The 14,643-nt window shown below is 43.1% G+C and overlaps 2 protein-coding genes across 4 annotated transcripts in view; one reads left to right on the forward strand and one right to left on the reverse strand.

The window, feature by feature from the left end:
• Window positions 1-12,206, forward strand: part of GCNA (germ cell nuclear acidic peptidase) — a 34,804-nt gene extending 22,598 nt beyond the window's left edge. For all 3 annotated transcript variants that reach the window (XM_074278573.1, XM_074278575.1, XM_074278574.1), the window contains 4 exons: window positions 8,762-8,906; window positions 9,078-9,219; window positions 11,172-11,376; window positions 11,586-12,206. In XM_074278573.1, the coding sequence (XP_074134674.1) occupies window positions 8,762-8,906; window positions 9,078-9,219; window positions 11,172-11,376; window positions 11,586-11,862 (769 nt within the window). In that variant the 3' untranslated portion in view covers window positions 11,863-12,206. The remainder of the gene's footprint in view (window positions 1-8,761; window positions 8,907-9,077; window positions 9,220-11,171; window positions 11,377-11,585) is intronic.
• Window positions 12,157-14,012, reverse strand: CXCR3 (C-X-C motif chemokine receptor 3). The gene is made up of 2 exons (XM_074278576.1): window positions 13,933-14,012; window positions 12,157-13,721 (listed from the first exon to the last, which is right to left on the reverse strand). The coding sequence occupies exons 1-2, from the start codon at window positions 13,939-13,941 to the stop codon at window positions 12,636-12,638; spliced, it is 1,095 nt and encodes a 364-aa protein (XP_074134677.1). The 5' UTR covers window positions 13,942-14,012; the 3' UTR covers window positions 12,157-12,635.
• Between the last annotated feature and the right edge of the window lie 631 nt (window positions 14,013-14,643).

Here is a 14,643-nt window from a genome sequence, read left to right on the forward strand (position 1 = left end):
TCTCATATGTATTATAGATATAACATAATATAATATAATGTAAAATTATTTGTAATATATTATGTTATAACATTCTGTTCTGTTCTATTTCCTTCTAATTACATTATATTCTCACACCCGGGGCCCTCTGCACTATAGTACCTCCCAACTGTCTCTCATATGTATTATTGATACAACATAATATAAAATAACTTAATATTGTATGTATTTTGTTATATTTCAGTGTTCTGTTCTATTTCCTTCTAATTACTTTATATTCTCAAACCCGAGGCCCTCTGCACTGTAGTATGTCCCAACTGTCTCCCATATGTATTATAGATATAATATAATATAAAATAACTTAATATTGTATGTATTATGTTATGTTTCAGTGTTCTGTTCCGTTCTATTTCCTTCTAATTACATTATATTCTCACACCCGGGGCCCTCCGCAGTGTAGTACCTCCCAACTGTCTCTCATATGTATTATACATATAACATAATATAAAATAACTTAATATGGTATGTATTATGTTATATTTCAGTGTTCTGTTCTGTTCTATTTCCTTCTAATAACATTATATTCTCACAACCCAGGGCTCTCTGCACTGTAGTATCTCCCAACTGTCTATTGTATGTATTATAGATACAACAAAGTATAATATAATGTAAAATTATTAGTATTATATTATGTTATGACATTCTTTTCCATTCTATTTCCTTCTAATAACATAATATTCTCACAACCCAGGCTTCTCTGCACTGTAGTATCTCCCAACTGTCTCTCATATATATTACAGATATAACATAATGTAATATAATGTAATGTTAATTGTTTTATTTTATATTACATGTTCTGTTCTATTTCCTTCTAATTACATTATATTCTCACATCTGGGCCCTTCTGCACTATAGTATCTCCCAACTGTCAATTGTATGTATTATAGATACAACAAAGTATAATATAATGTAAAATTAGTAGTATTATATTATGTTATGACATTCTGTTCTGTTCTAGTTCCTTCTAATTACATTATATTCTCACACCCGGGGCCCTCTGCACTGTAGTACCTCCAAACTGTCTCTCAAATGCAATATAGATATAATATAGTATAATATAATGTAAAATTATTAGTATTATATTATATTAGGACATTCTGTTCTGTTCTATTTCCTTCTAATTACTTTATATTCTCACACCCGGGGCCCTCTGCACTGTAGTACCTCCCAACTGTCTCTCATATGTATTATAGATATAATATAATGTAATATTAATTATATTATATTATATTACATGTTCTGTTCTGTTCTATTTCCTTCTAATTACATTATATTGTCACATCCGGGCCCTTCTGCACTATAGTACCTCCCAACTGTCTCTCATATGTATTATAGATATAACATAGTATAATATAATGTAAAATTATTAGTATTATATTAAGTTAGGACATTCTGTTCTGTTCTATTTCCTTCTAATTACTTTATATTCTCACACCCGGGGCCCTCTGCACTATAGTATCTCCCAACTGTCAATTGTATGTATTATAGATACAACAAAGTATAATATAATGTAAAATTATTAGTATTATATTATGTTATGACATTCTTTTCTGTTCTATTTCCTTCTAATTACATTATATTCCCACACCCGGGGCCCTCTGCACTGTAGTACCTCCCAACTGTCTCTCATATGTATTATACATATAACATAACATAATATACCTTAATATTTTATGTATTATGTTATGTTTCAGTGTTCTGTTCCGTTCTATTTCCTTCTAATTACATTATATTCCCACACCCGGAGCTCTCTGCACTGTAGTACCTCCCAACTGTCTCTCATATGTATTATAGATATAACATAATATAATATAACTTAATATTGCATGTATTATGTTATGTTTCAGTGTTCTGTACTGTTCTATTTCCTTCTAATAATATTATATTGTCACACCCGGGGCCCTCTGCACTGTAGTATCTCCTAACTGTCTATTGTATGTATTATAGATACAACAAAGCATAATATAATGTAAAATTATTAGTATTATATTATGTTATGACATTCTGTTCTGTTCTATTTCCTTCTAATTACTTTATATTCCCACACCCGGGGCTCTCTGCACTGTAGTACCTCCCAACTGTCTCTCATATGTATTACAGATATAACATAATACAATATAATGTAAAATTATTAGTATTATATTATGTTATGACATTCTGTTCCGTTCTATTTCCTTCTAATAACATTATATTCTCACAACCCAGGGCTCTCTGCACTGTAGTATCTCTTAACTGTCTCTCATATATATTATAGATATAACATAATGTAATATAATGTAATATTAATTGTTTTATTTTATATTACATGTTGTGTTCTGTTCTATTTCCTTCTAATTACATTACATTCTCACATCTGGCAGCTTCTGCACTGTAGTACCTCAGAACTGTCTCTCAAATGCATTATAGATATAACATAGTATAATATAATGTAAAATTATTAGTATTATATTATGTTATGACATTCTGTTCTGTTCTGTTTCCTTCTAATTACATTATATTCTCACACCCGGGGCCCTCTGCACTGTAGTACCTCCCAACTGTCTCTCAAATGCATTATAGATGTAACATAATATAATATAATGTAATATTAATCGTTTTATTTTATATTACATGTTCTGTTCTGTTCTATTTCCTTCTAATTACATTATATTCTCAAATCCGGGGCCCTCTGCACTATAGTATCTCCCAACTGTCTCTCATGTGTATTATAGATATAACATATTATAATATAATGTAAAATTATCAGTATTATATTATGTTATGACATTCTGTTCTGTTCTATTTCCTTTTAATTACATTATATTCTCACATCCGGGGCCCTCTGCACTATAGTATCTCCTAACTGTCTCTCATATGTATTATAGATATAACATAATGTAATATAATGTAAAATTATTAGTATTATATTATGTTAGGACATTCTGTTCCGTTCTATTTCCTTCTAATTACATTATATTCCCAAACCCGGGGCTCTCTGCACTGTAGTACCTCCCAACTGTCTCTAGCAAGTATTATAGATATAACATAGTACAATATAATGTAAAATTATTAGTATTATATTATGTTAGGACATTCTGTTCCGTTCTATTTCCTTCTAATAACATTATATTCTCACACCCGGGGCCCTCTGCACTATAATATCTCCCAACTGTCTCCCATATGTATTATAGATATAACATAATATAATATAACTTATTATTGTATGTATTATGTTATATTTCAGTATTCTGTTCTGTTCTATTTCCTTCTAATTACATCATATTCCCAAACCCGGGGCCCTCTGCACTGTAGTATCTCCCAACTGTCTATTGTATGTATTATAGATACAACAAAGTATAATATAATGTAAAATTATTAGTATTATATTATGTTAGGACATTCTGTTCTGTTCTATTTCCTTTTAATTACATTATATTCTCACATCCGGGGCCCTCTGCACTATAGTATCTCCTAACTGTCTCTCATATGTATTATAGATATAACATAATGTAATATAATGTAAAATTATTAGTATTATATTATGTTAGGACATTCTGTTCCGTTCTATTTCCTTCTAATTACATTATATTCCCATACCCGGGGCCCTCTACACTATAGTATCTCCCAACTGTCTCTCATGTGTATTATAGATATAACATATTATAATATAATGTAAAATTATCAGTATTATATTATGTTATGACATTCTGTTCTGTTCTATTTCCTTTTAATTACATTATATTCTCACATCCGGGGCCCTCTGCACTATAGTATCTCCCAACTGTCTCTCATATGTATTATAGATATAACATAATGTAATATAATGTAAAATTATTAGTATTATATTATGTTAGGACATTTTGTTCCGTTCTATTTCCTTCTAATTACATTATATTCTCACAACCCGGGCCCTCTGCACTGTAGTATCTCCCAACTGTCTATTATATGTATTATAGATACAACAAAGCATAATATAATGTAAAATTATTAGTATTATATTATGTTATGACATTCTGTTCTGTTCTATTTCCTTCTAATTAACATTATATTCCCACACCTGGGGCTCTCTGCACTGTAGTACCTCCCAACTGTCTCTCAAATGCATTATAGATGTAACATAATGTAATATAATGTAATATTAATTGATTTATTTTACATTACATGTTCTGTTCTGTTCTATTTCCTTCTAATTACATTATATTCTCACATCCGGGGCCCTCTGCACTATAATATCTCCCAACTGTCTCTCATATGTATTATAGATATAACATAATATAATATAACTTAATATTGTATATTATGTTACGTTTTAGTGTTCTGTTCTGTTCTATTTCCTTCTAATTACATTATATTCTCACACCCGGGGCCCTCTGCACTGTAGTACCTCCCAACTGTCTCTCATATGTATTACAGATATAACATAATACAATATAATGTAAAATTATTAGTATTATATTATGTTAGGACATTCTGTTCCGTTCTATTTCCTTCTAATAACATTATATTCTCACAACCCAGGGCTCTCTGCACTATAGTATCTCCCAACTGTCTCTCATATATATTACAGATATAACATAATGTAATATAATGTAATATTAATTGTTTTATTTTATATTACATGTTTTGTTCTGTTCTATTTCCTTCTAATTAGATTCTATTCTCACATCCGGCCCCTTCTGCACTATAGTATCTCCCAACTGTCTCTCTTATGTATTATAGATATAACATAATATAATATAATGTAACATTATTAGTATTATATTATGTTATGACATTCTGTTCTGTTCTATTTCCTTCTAATTACATTATATTCTCACACCCTGGGTCCTCTGCACTGTAGTACTTCCCAACTGTCTATTGTATGTATTATAGAGACAACATAGTATAATTTAATGTAAAATTATTAGTATTATATTATGTAATGACATTCTGTTCTGTTCTATTTCCTTCTAATTGCATTATATTCTCACAGCCTGGTGCCCTCTGCAGTATAATACCTCCCAACTGTCTCTCATATGTATTATAGGTATAATATAATATTGTTTGTATTATATCATGTTATGGTGTTCTGTTCTATTTCTTTCTAATTACATTATATACCCGCAGCCTGGTGTTCCCTGCACTGCAGTACCTCCTAACTCTCTCTTATATTTATTATAGTTATAACATAATGTAATACATACAATATTTCCTTCTGATTTCATTATATAATCACAACCTGGTGCCCTCTGCCCTGCTCTACTTCCTAACTGTCTCATATGTGTTATAGATTTAACATATTATAATACAGTGGTCCTCAAAGTTTTTCAATAGGGGCCAGTTCACTGTCCCTCAGATTATGGGAGGGCTGGACCATAGTAAAAACAAAAACTCACCCTCTGTCTCTGCCCCCTCAGTCCAATTGCCTTAACCCAGCGAGCCATAGTTTCAGACCCCCTGCTCTATACCATCGCCCTTGGTTACCTCATCAGCTTCCAATGAATCAGTTCTCATCTTATCGCAGGTGCCTCCCTCTTCCTAAGCTTTGTCTTGGATTACTCTTGGCTTTTGATCATCTTGACTTCGTTGTCTCTTAGGAATCTCAAACTGAACATGTCCAAAACAGAACTTATCTTTATCCCTAGAGTCTTCCCTCTTCCAGTTGAGGGCATTACCATTCTCCCAGTCACCCTGGCTATTGTCTAGGCAAATTGATGCTCTTCTGCCAATGTCTCCCACATGCATCTCCTAGTAGCTCTCACAGCTGGCATTCTGGTACCATTCCTCGTCACCTTATGCTGCTCTCCCTGCCTCGTGTCTCTCTAATCCTCCTTCCATCCTTAGCTGCCAAATTGCTTTTCCTATCATGTAGGTCTGGTCGGATCACCCCCTATTCCAGTACAGCGACTTTAGGATAAATAGAAAATTTTCTTTGGCTTTTAAAGCTCTCTCTATAGCTTGACTCCTTTCTTTGTCTTTCATTCTTTCTCAGTATTTGCATAATACGTTTCCCCCAATAGAATTTGAGCTCCTTGGGGGCAGGGGCGTTTCTTTGTGTCCCAATGTTGAATGCAGTGCTGGGCATCTTATAAGCTCTCATGAACAATTTTTGAATGCGCACGCTGACCGAGAACAGGAAAGACACACAATGAAAGTAGCTTGACTGCTTTTTTGGTGAACTTACCTTACAAATGGAGCACAGGCTCAGAATGGAAGTTTTCAGGGAAGTAGGTCCGCTCTCCATGTCATGTTCTGCCCGGCCCCCTCCCTTGCTTCTTTTTCCTTTGGAGTTCTGGCTGCACCACCCGAAGGGCTTGTTTGAATCCAAGGACTTGAACCCATTGGTGGCTTCCTAGGAACGTAAGCTGGAGAGGACAACCCAAGTCTTCTCTAGGAATGTGCCAATAGACTAGAGCACGATCATGGATTGAGAAAAGGACCCGACGAGGACTCTGAGACCCTTGGGAGGATCGTTGGCAGAGCAAAAAGGATCCCTGTGGGCCGCCTGTTGATGTAAAAACAAAACAAAAAAAAAAAGAAAACACCAATTCAAACTTTCTATGTTGTGTTGGATTTTTATTTGTTTTGTTCAACATTTCCCAATTGTGTTTTAATCTGGTTTGGCCAACCACCTCTGCATTAGAGAAAGATCATTGGATTTGGGTCAACAAGTAAGTGTCTACTATGTGCCAGTCACTGTATTAAGTGCTGGGGTTTGCAGATAGAAATGAAGTCAGTTTCTCTCTTCAAGGAGTTTGTATTTTTTTTTTCATCTTAGAGAATTTTATTTTTCCACATTTGTTATGTTATACAAGAAAAGTCAGACCAAAAGGAGGGGAAAAAAAAAAACAAACAAAGGTGAAAAGCTTGTACTTTGATCCATATTCAGTCTCCCTAGTTCTCTCTCTAGATGTGGATGGTATTTTCCATCTCAAGTCTATTGGACCTCATTGTTAAGAGCTAAGTCATCACACAATGCTGCTGTTACTACATACAAGGGTCTCTTGGTTCTACTCCCTTCACTCAGCATCAGTTCATGTAAGTCTCTCGAGGCCTTCCTAAAATCAGCCTGCATGTGTCATTTCTTACACAACAATAATATTCCCTAACATTCATAGACCATCACTTATTCAACCATTCTCCAACTGATGGGCATCCACTCTGTTTCCAGGTCCTTGCCACTACAAAAGGGGCTGCTACAGTTTTTGTAAAAGTGGGTCCTTTTCCCTTTTTTATGATCCCTTAGGGTTAGACTCACTGCTGGATCAAAGGGTATGCACAGTTTGATAGCTTTTTGGGCATAGTAAGGAGTTTATCTTTTAATGGGGGAAAAGCAAAACATCAAAGGAAGTTGAAAAAATAAGGGTGGTTATCATGATGGGGGAAGGGAGTGTCAGGAAGGGATACCGGAGAGGAATGAAGTAGTGAACATTGGCCTGGGAGGAATTGACTGGGCAGAAGATAGGGCCATGGGCAGGAGGGCTCTTCAGAGGGGGAAGGCCTCTGGTCAGTGGTTGGGAAAGAAATCTAGAGAGTAAGAGCAGCTGAGTTCAGAAGCCTTTCTCTGCCATTTAACTCCCTGTGTGACTGGGCAAGTCACAGCTTCAGATGGGCTTGGAGGGCTGATTTTGGAGTCAGAAAGGTCAGAGTTTGAATTTTGCCTCAAACACTTAATAGCTTGGGCAACTCATTTAATTGCTCAGTGCCTCGGTTTCCTCAGCTCTAAAATGAAGGGCTTGGACTTGATGGTCTCTGAGGCCCTTTCCAGCTCTAAATCTGTGATCTCAGATCTTAAAATGGAAGAGACCAGAACCCAGCTCCTCTGCTTTGACATCATGGTGGCCGTTTGAAGTGCCTAGTGCTCCGTGGGACGTCTGGCATATCAGGTTGGAAAGTTTTGACTTCATTGTCTGAGATTGTCCTTGTTTTTGGTTGTTTGACTTCAGTTTACCAAAAGCTATTGATCGCATACTTTTGCCACTGGCTCTTTCATCAGGCTGTGAGAGCAGGGACCCTGTTTTTGCCTTTTGGTGAAGCCCCAGCATTTTACATGGTGCTTGGTGACAGAATGGGCGTCATTTCAGTTGGGCAGCATTGATCGAATTCTGAAATCTAGTTGGTGGGGGATAAGGAAGAGATGGAACTGCCCAAAGGTTGATCGGCTCTTTAAGTTGAGTGGAAATCCAGGTTTGAGTTGGCACACCGTAATCATTTCTTTATGTTTTTATAAAGTATTTTATATCTGGTATATCCCAGAAGGGTGTTTGAAAAGCTAAGAACACTAAGACTTTAGTAACACCCTGTTAATACAGATCACCCAGGCAAATGGTCTAGCTCTACTTTCGTACTGACTTCTCTTTTCAAACATTAGACCAGTCCTTTTGGTTTTGTTTTTTCAAATTTAACTTAATTTTCTTTCAGTAAAAATTAACTCTCTCTTTTCCATCTCTGCCTCTCCTTTCCCCCTTTCCACAGGGGGAAGAAAAAACAAAACCCACGTACCAAACATACATGGTCAAGCAAAATTCCTACACTGGCCATATCTTCAAAAGAAACATTTCATTCTGCCTTTGATCCATTTGGATTAATAGAATAATAAGTGTTTCTTCTGAGCTGTCTGGGGTGTGAAAGCAAGGGAGGAGCCAAGGGCTGCTTTCAGATGTGCATGACTGGTACAGTGATGCATTCTTAACCGGAAAGGGGAGGGATTGAAGGCTTTTGGTCGCTTGAACTCTATGGGCTGATCTGAGCTTTGTCTCTACAGGACCAAGATGTGCCGTGTAGCCGGTTGCTTCTTGGCTGACCTGTCAAATCCGACATGCGAATATGTGAGATACTTTCAATGGAAAAAGACGGAGCTGACCTGGAAGCTCTATCACTTCTTTAACGACACAATATTTGACAAAAAGGTAGAGTGGGTCAATTGGCAAAAGACCGCATGGGAGGTCCAGAATGGGGCGGGTACATAAGATATATTAGACACTGGGTAGCCCCACCCAGGTGGCTGGCAAGCTTTCTACTGTCAGGACAGGGTGGGCCATCAAACTTCTGATTCCTTTTCATGGGTTCTTTGCCCTTAGTTACCGGAAAAAATGACCATCAACTGGAATAACAAAATGCGGACTACAGCAGGCTACTGCCATTTTTCTGGCAAAAAGGGAGGTTCCCAGGCAGGACGTAGTGTCCAGATTGAGCTGTCTGAAAAAGTCTGCGACTCTGCAGGTAAGAGAGCGAAACGTGCAGTATTTGCACTGAAAACTTTCCCCAAGGTGACGCCAATCCCTCAGGTCCCACCTGCCCACTTCAGCTGGGCACCTAAGCTTGAAATTGGATACTGCCAACTCCAGACTTATCATCTTGCCTCTAGATGAACGGGGGTAGGGGGTGGGGGTGGGCTGCCTGCCTCGAGGCCCTCCCCACTCAGTTGCCCAAGTGCCCTTCCTGAAACACAGGTGTTTGCCACCCTCCGTCTACTTGGTTAACTCCAGGATCACATGGAAAAGCTTCTTTTTGCTGTTCATAGTCCTTCAAGGGCCTTTGGTAACTTTGGAGAGTTACCAAAAGTTTTTGAATGATGAGGACCACAAGCTAGCTCATGGGGGGGAGGCGGGGGGTGGGGAGCGGGATGTTTAGAATTAAGTGAGAAGAAAGGAAGTAGAGGCCCAGGCCCCCTGTAAAGAATTGTGGTTTCAAGGAGAAGGGAAGTTAAGTAGGCTAGCTAGTGGTCAGGTCAAGTTAGGGAGAGAATGGGAGGACAGAGAGGGCCCCCCTGTTTGAGAAGGTGGGCTGAGCTGGGAATGGGGAAGATGGCAAAAGCTTGTTTTGTTGCAGTGTTGGCAACAAAGTCTTGGGGCTCCCAGGCAGGAGGCCTGGGGGATTTCCTCCAGTCTCCATTCAGTAGTACCCGAGTGAACAGTGGGAAGAGAGACGGTGGGGGCTGACATTAACAGTAAGACTTGAGTGTGAAGCTGGTTCACCAAGGGGAGTCAAGATAGAGTCAAGAGGGGGCAGAGCAGAGACCTGGGTTAAAACTGAGAAGTAGCAGAGAGGCCTAAGAACAGGTTTAAAGCAAAGGAAAAGAAAAAGGCAGAGCAGAGATGGGGGGCGGTGGGGAAGAGCTCCTGGGAAATTAATTTGAAAAGAATCTCAGTCTGGTTGCCCCTCAGCTAGGGGGCAAGACTTGAAGGTATATATTGAATTCATTAAATCTGGGGCTGGTTAAGGGGTCAGATTAGAATCTGAGGCTCAAAAGATAATCTCCCGAGTGAGTGTGGGTAGAGAGTGGGGGGTGGGGCGGGGAGGGGGGAAAGAAGGAATATTCTGACTCTACCATGGCTGGTGAATCAGAGGAAAACGTAGGCAGTGCTGGCAAGGGGGTCCCTTGTGAGGTCAGCTAAAGGAAAGAAGGATAAGTCAGTTGTAAATCAGCAGCAGAGAGAGGTCACAAGTAGTGGGATAGGGTTGGAAGAGGCAGTTAAGAGTGAGCCATCCAGGAGTCAGTTGAAGCCCTCCCTCAACTACTGACCTTGTAGCATCGTGATGATGCATCTTTGGAGACCCCCACAGGTGCCTTCACATGGGGAGGAGAAGATGTTAAAGCCCAGTCAGGAGGCAGTGGTCCCTTTCCTGACCAGGAAAAGGCCCTTGGGAAGAGGGCCAACAGAGGCTGGGGCACACTGCCATTGGAGAAGGCCTCAGGATGGGGTCAAAGAACACCCAGAAGCACAGGCCTAGTCTTAGCTAGGGCCTTGCCTTCCTTTGTCTGATGGAGCCAGCTCCCAGGGTTCCTTCCCCCCGAGCCCTTTTTGTCTCTGGGGCCACCCATTAACTGTCAGCTCCTCTTCATGTGACCCCCACGGTGCTGGCCCCGTCCTGTAAAATGAGTTCCTTGACAGTTGAAATTGATTTTTGCCTTTGTATCCCTGGTGCCCTGTACACAGTAGGTGTTTAGTAAATGCTTGCTGCTCTGTTTGAATCTTAAGTTTGTCTCTCTCAGAGGGGTTGAGTTGGAGTGGAGGAAATTTTCCATCCTTTGAAAGCAAAATAATGTGACTCCTGTGTCTATGGAGAAAGTGTCTGTCTGCTGGGGGAGAAAGTTTGGGGCTATTGCGTGTTCTGGGCCACAAGGGGAACGGTTCAGGTGCTCATGAGCTCTCTTCCTCTCTCTTTTCCAGACCGGCTCCGGGACACCCTGATCCACGAATTGTGCCATGGGGCTACTTGGCTGTTCCATGGCATCAGAGACTGTCATGGTCCCTTTTGGAGGGTCTATGCCCAAAGATCTGCTTTGGTGCACCCTGAATTGCCCGTGGTGAAACGCTGTCATACTTATGAGATTCATTATAAATTTATCTACGAATGTTCTTGCTGTGAAGCCAGGTAACGCAGTCCCTCTGCCCTCCCCTTCTCGCCTTTTGCCCACAGACCCATCTTTAGCATTTCCCTCAGACCTCTGGGTATCAGAGACTAAACCCAGTTTCTCACTTTTCTCCTCCTTCCCTCCCCCCATGGGTGCCCCTCCTCCTGTGGCAAACAGTGCCGAGCTCACCTTTGTTCCTGCCATCTGAGTCCATGTTTTCCCACTTTAGGATTGGCCGCCATTCTAAGTCGGTGAATACCAGTCGCTTGATGTGCTCTCTGTGCCACGGGCACCTACGCCTGCTCCCACCCAATCAGAACATGAACATTAACTTATCTAAAGTCACGCAGGCCATTCCCATCGATTCCCGTGTGAAAAGACGTCCACCTCCTAAGAAGGCCAAGATTGAGTCGCCCTCAAAAGGGCCCACAAAGAAGAAGGGGGGGCGGGAAGGGGGGGGATCCGGAAGCCAGGGCTCTGGCCACGCTTCAGGCAGCGCTGTTTAGATAGGATACCTTTAGATAATTTTAAAATTCTGTTGAAATGTTGGGAGTCAATTTTACTGCTGCTTTTAGAATCACACGCCTTTAAGCAGTGATTTCCAGTCACTGCTCAGGGAACACCACTGTGAAGTCTAGCTTTACTTCCCTCTGAAGGAGGAGCTGGACGGGGAAGGGGGGGAGGAGGGAACCCAGAACAGGGAGGCCGCTTGGGGGGGGGGGTATCTTGGGAAGAAAGTTTTAATGTGAAATTTTAGTCCGTTATTTCTGTGTTGAATGTTCTCTTACATAAAAATTAAATACCAAGTATTTGATTTTATTGTGAAGAATAAAAGTTTTTTCCGGCCTCACCCAAGTCTTTTGTTTGGCGGGTGGCATCGGGCACTCCTCTCTTGTGGGATCCCTCCCTACCTTTCCCTGCCCTGTCACCCTTGGGGGGGTGCTTCTTACTTGCTTTGCCTCCGATAGGGGGGGTCAGCTCTGTCTCTTGAGTCCCATGCCTCGTCCTCCTTCCTTCACCTGCCACAGCCTCGGCACATTCTGGTTTTGGTGACCACAGACCTGGGTCGGCTCTAGCCTTGCCCACACGGTGCCCTTCGGCAGGCTGGGCAAGGGAGAAAAAAAGCAGAAGTTCCTCATCTAAGGAAACACTAGATTTCAGTTAGAGGTTAGCACGTGGCAAGCCGCCCCCTTTTTTTTTTCCCTCTCAAATTCACAAGCCCCAAGTCAAAAAGCCCCGCCGGGGCTGGCGTCCATGCAGGCCAAGGCCCGTGTTGCCTTCACAGCCCAGAATGTGAAGCTTCCGTGGTCTCAGACCAGGAGGAGTCTCGCCGGGAAGATGACGGAGTGGGGCGCAGGATGGCCGCCTGGCCTGGGCAGCCCAGCTTCCCTAGCAGAGCCCGCATCTGGCCTCGGAACTTGACCCCCACAAAGGCATAGAGCAGGGGGTTGAGGCAGCAGTGCACAAAGCCGAGGACTGAGGTGACGGATCTGGCCACGGCCAGCTGGCTCTCCCACTCGCAGTCCCGGCTCACCGCCTTCAGGTCAATGAGCAGGTCCACCAGTGTGGCCAGGTGGTAGGGTGTCCAGCAGAGGGCAAAGGCCACCACCACGGTCACCACCACCCTCATGGCTCGAAGTCGCCGCTGCCCCCGGGAGCCCAGCAGCACCAGCAGGATGCGGGTGTAACAGTAGGCCATGGTGAAGAGGGGGAAGAGGAAGCCAGCCAGGAGCTGCAGGACTTGCAGGGCCGTGCGGCCAGTCTGGGGGAAGGTGTGGTAGCAGCGGGTGGCGTTGAGGCGTGGTTCGTGCTGGGCGGACAGGAAGAGCAGGTCCGGAAAGGCCAGCAGCAGGCAGAGTCCCCAGACGGCGGCACATGTGAAGGTCACGCGGGGCCCGGGGCCCCGCCGGTAGAGGTGGGTGGCATGTACGATGTTCAGGTAGCGGTCGAAGCTGATACAGGCCAGTAAGAAGGCTCCCGCGTAGAAATTGATTTTGAAGAGGGCCCCCGCCACCTTGCAAAGGCCGGAACCGAAGACCCACTCCCAAGCAGCCTCCACAGCCCAGAGCGGGAGGGTCAGCACTAGCAACATGTCGGCCAGAGCCAGATGGAGCAGGAAGGTGTCGGTGCCGCTCGGGGCCCGGTGCTGCCGCAGCAGGACAGCAGCCACAGCTCCGTTGCCCAAAAGCCCAAAGAAGAATAGGAGGCCGTAGAGGGTGGGCAAGAAGGTCAGGTCAAAGGTCAGGCTGAAGTCATGGCTGCAGGGTGGAGAGAAGCAGCAGGGAGTAGACTCATTTTCCAAATAGTCGGAGGAAAAGCTGCTCTCCAGGAAGCTGAAGTCCTCCAAGACCAAGTGGTCACTGACCTGTGGAGATAGTGGAAGGGCTGGGACCCAAAAGTTCAGTAGCCCTGCCCCAGGGAGCTTCCCCTCCACTTCCCATTCCACCTCACGGGCCCCCAGAAGCCCTTCTCTCCCCTTTGGCATCTCCTTCCAGCTCACTGCCAGGAAACTGCGGGTCCCAGGAGGTAGCTGGACACGTTTCCCCCCGCCCCCCCAGGTGGGCTCCAACACTTACCTGGGACATGGTGGCAGGCCCGGAGCTGAAGACGGCAGGCTGCTCCTGTCTACTGGCAGCCGGCTGCAGGGCTGAAATCCAGACTGAGCGCTTCAGAGGAAGTGAGAGGTGCACAGAGATGTGGGTCTGACACTCCCACCCCCGCCCCACCTGGCCCCCAGCACGCTTTCCTACACAAAACCTCAAGAAAAGTCCGGCTCTCCCAGGTGACAAATGACAGGAAGTCGATCCTGGGGAGAGGAGTGGGAAGGGGCACTGCTCGTGCCAGCTGGGGGGGCAGGGCGGCGCTCCGGACCTTCTGGGCTGGCACTGGCGGGGGCTTAGCGGGCCCAGAGCTCGCACCGGGCCACCTTGGGGTTCTTTTTCATTTCCTCTTCTCCTTTCTTATGGGTTATATGTGATTAGATTAGGATTCTAGGTCTCCAAGGGATCTAGAACTGCCAGATCCAGCGGCTTGTTTTGTTTTAAGGCAGTTGAGGCAGAGCTGAAGTGGCCAGCCTAAGATCGCCAAAGCCGGTTTGAACCCCGGGAGGGCGTCCAGGCTATGGGGTGGCACATAGCATAAGGCTGGGGGGGAGGGGGGGAATGACGATACTCCAACACAATGTTCTTCCCCTTCTCTACTGAATGACTAGCTCAGATGATTCATGCTCTTTCCCCCCACCCCCAGAGAACAGTCAGAAGACGGCCATTCCCCAAACACAGATCCCC

The sequence above is a fragment of the Sminthopsis crassicaudata genome, chromosome X, assembly GCF_048593235.1.
Source record: "Sminthopsis crassicaudata isolate SCR6 chromosome X, ASM4859323v1, whole genome shotgun sequence".
Classification (NCBI taxonomy): domain Eukaryota; kingdom Metazoa; phylum Chordata; class Mammalia; order Dasyuromorphia; family Dasyuridae; genus Sminthopsis; species Sminthopsis crassicaudata.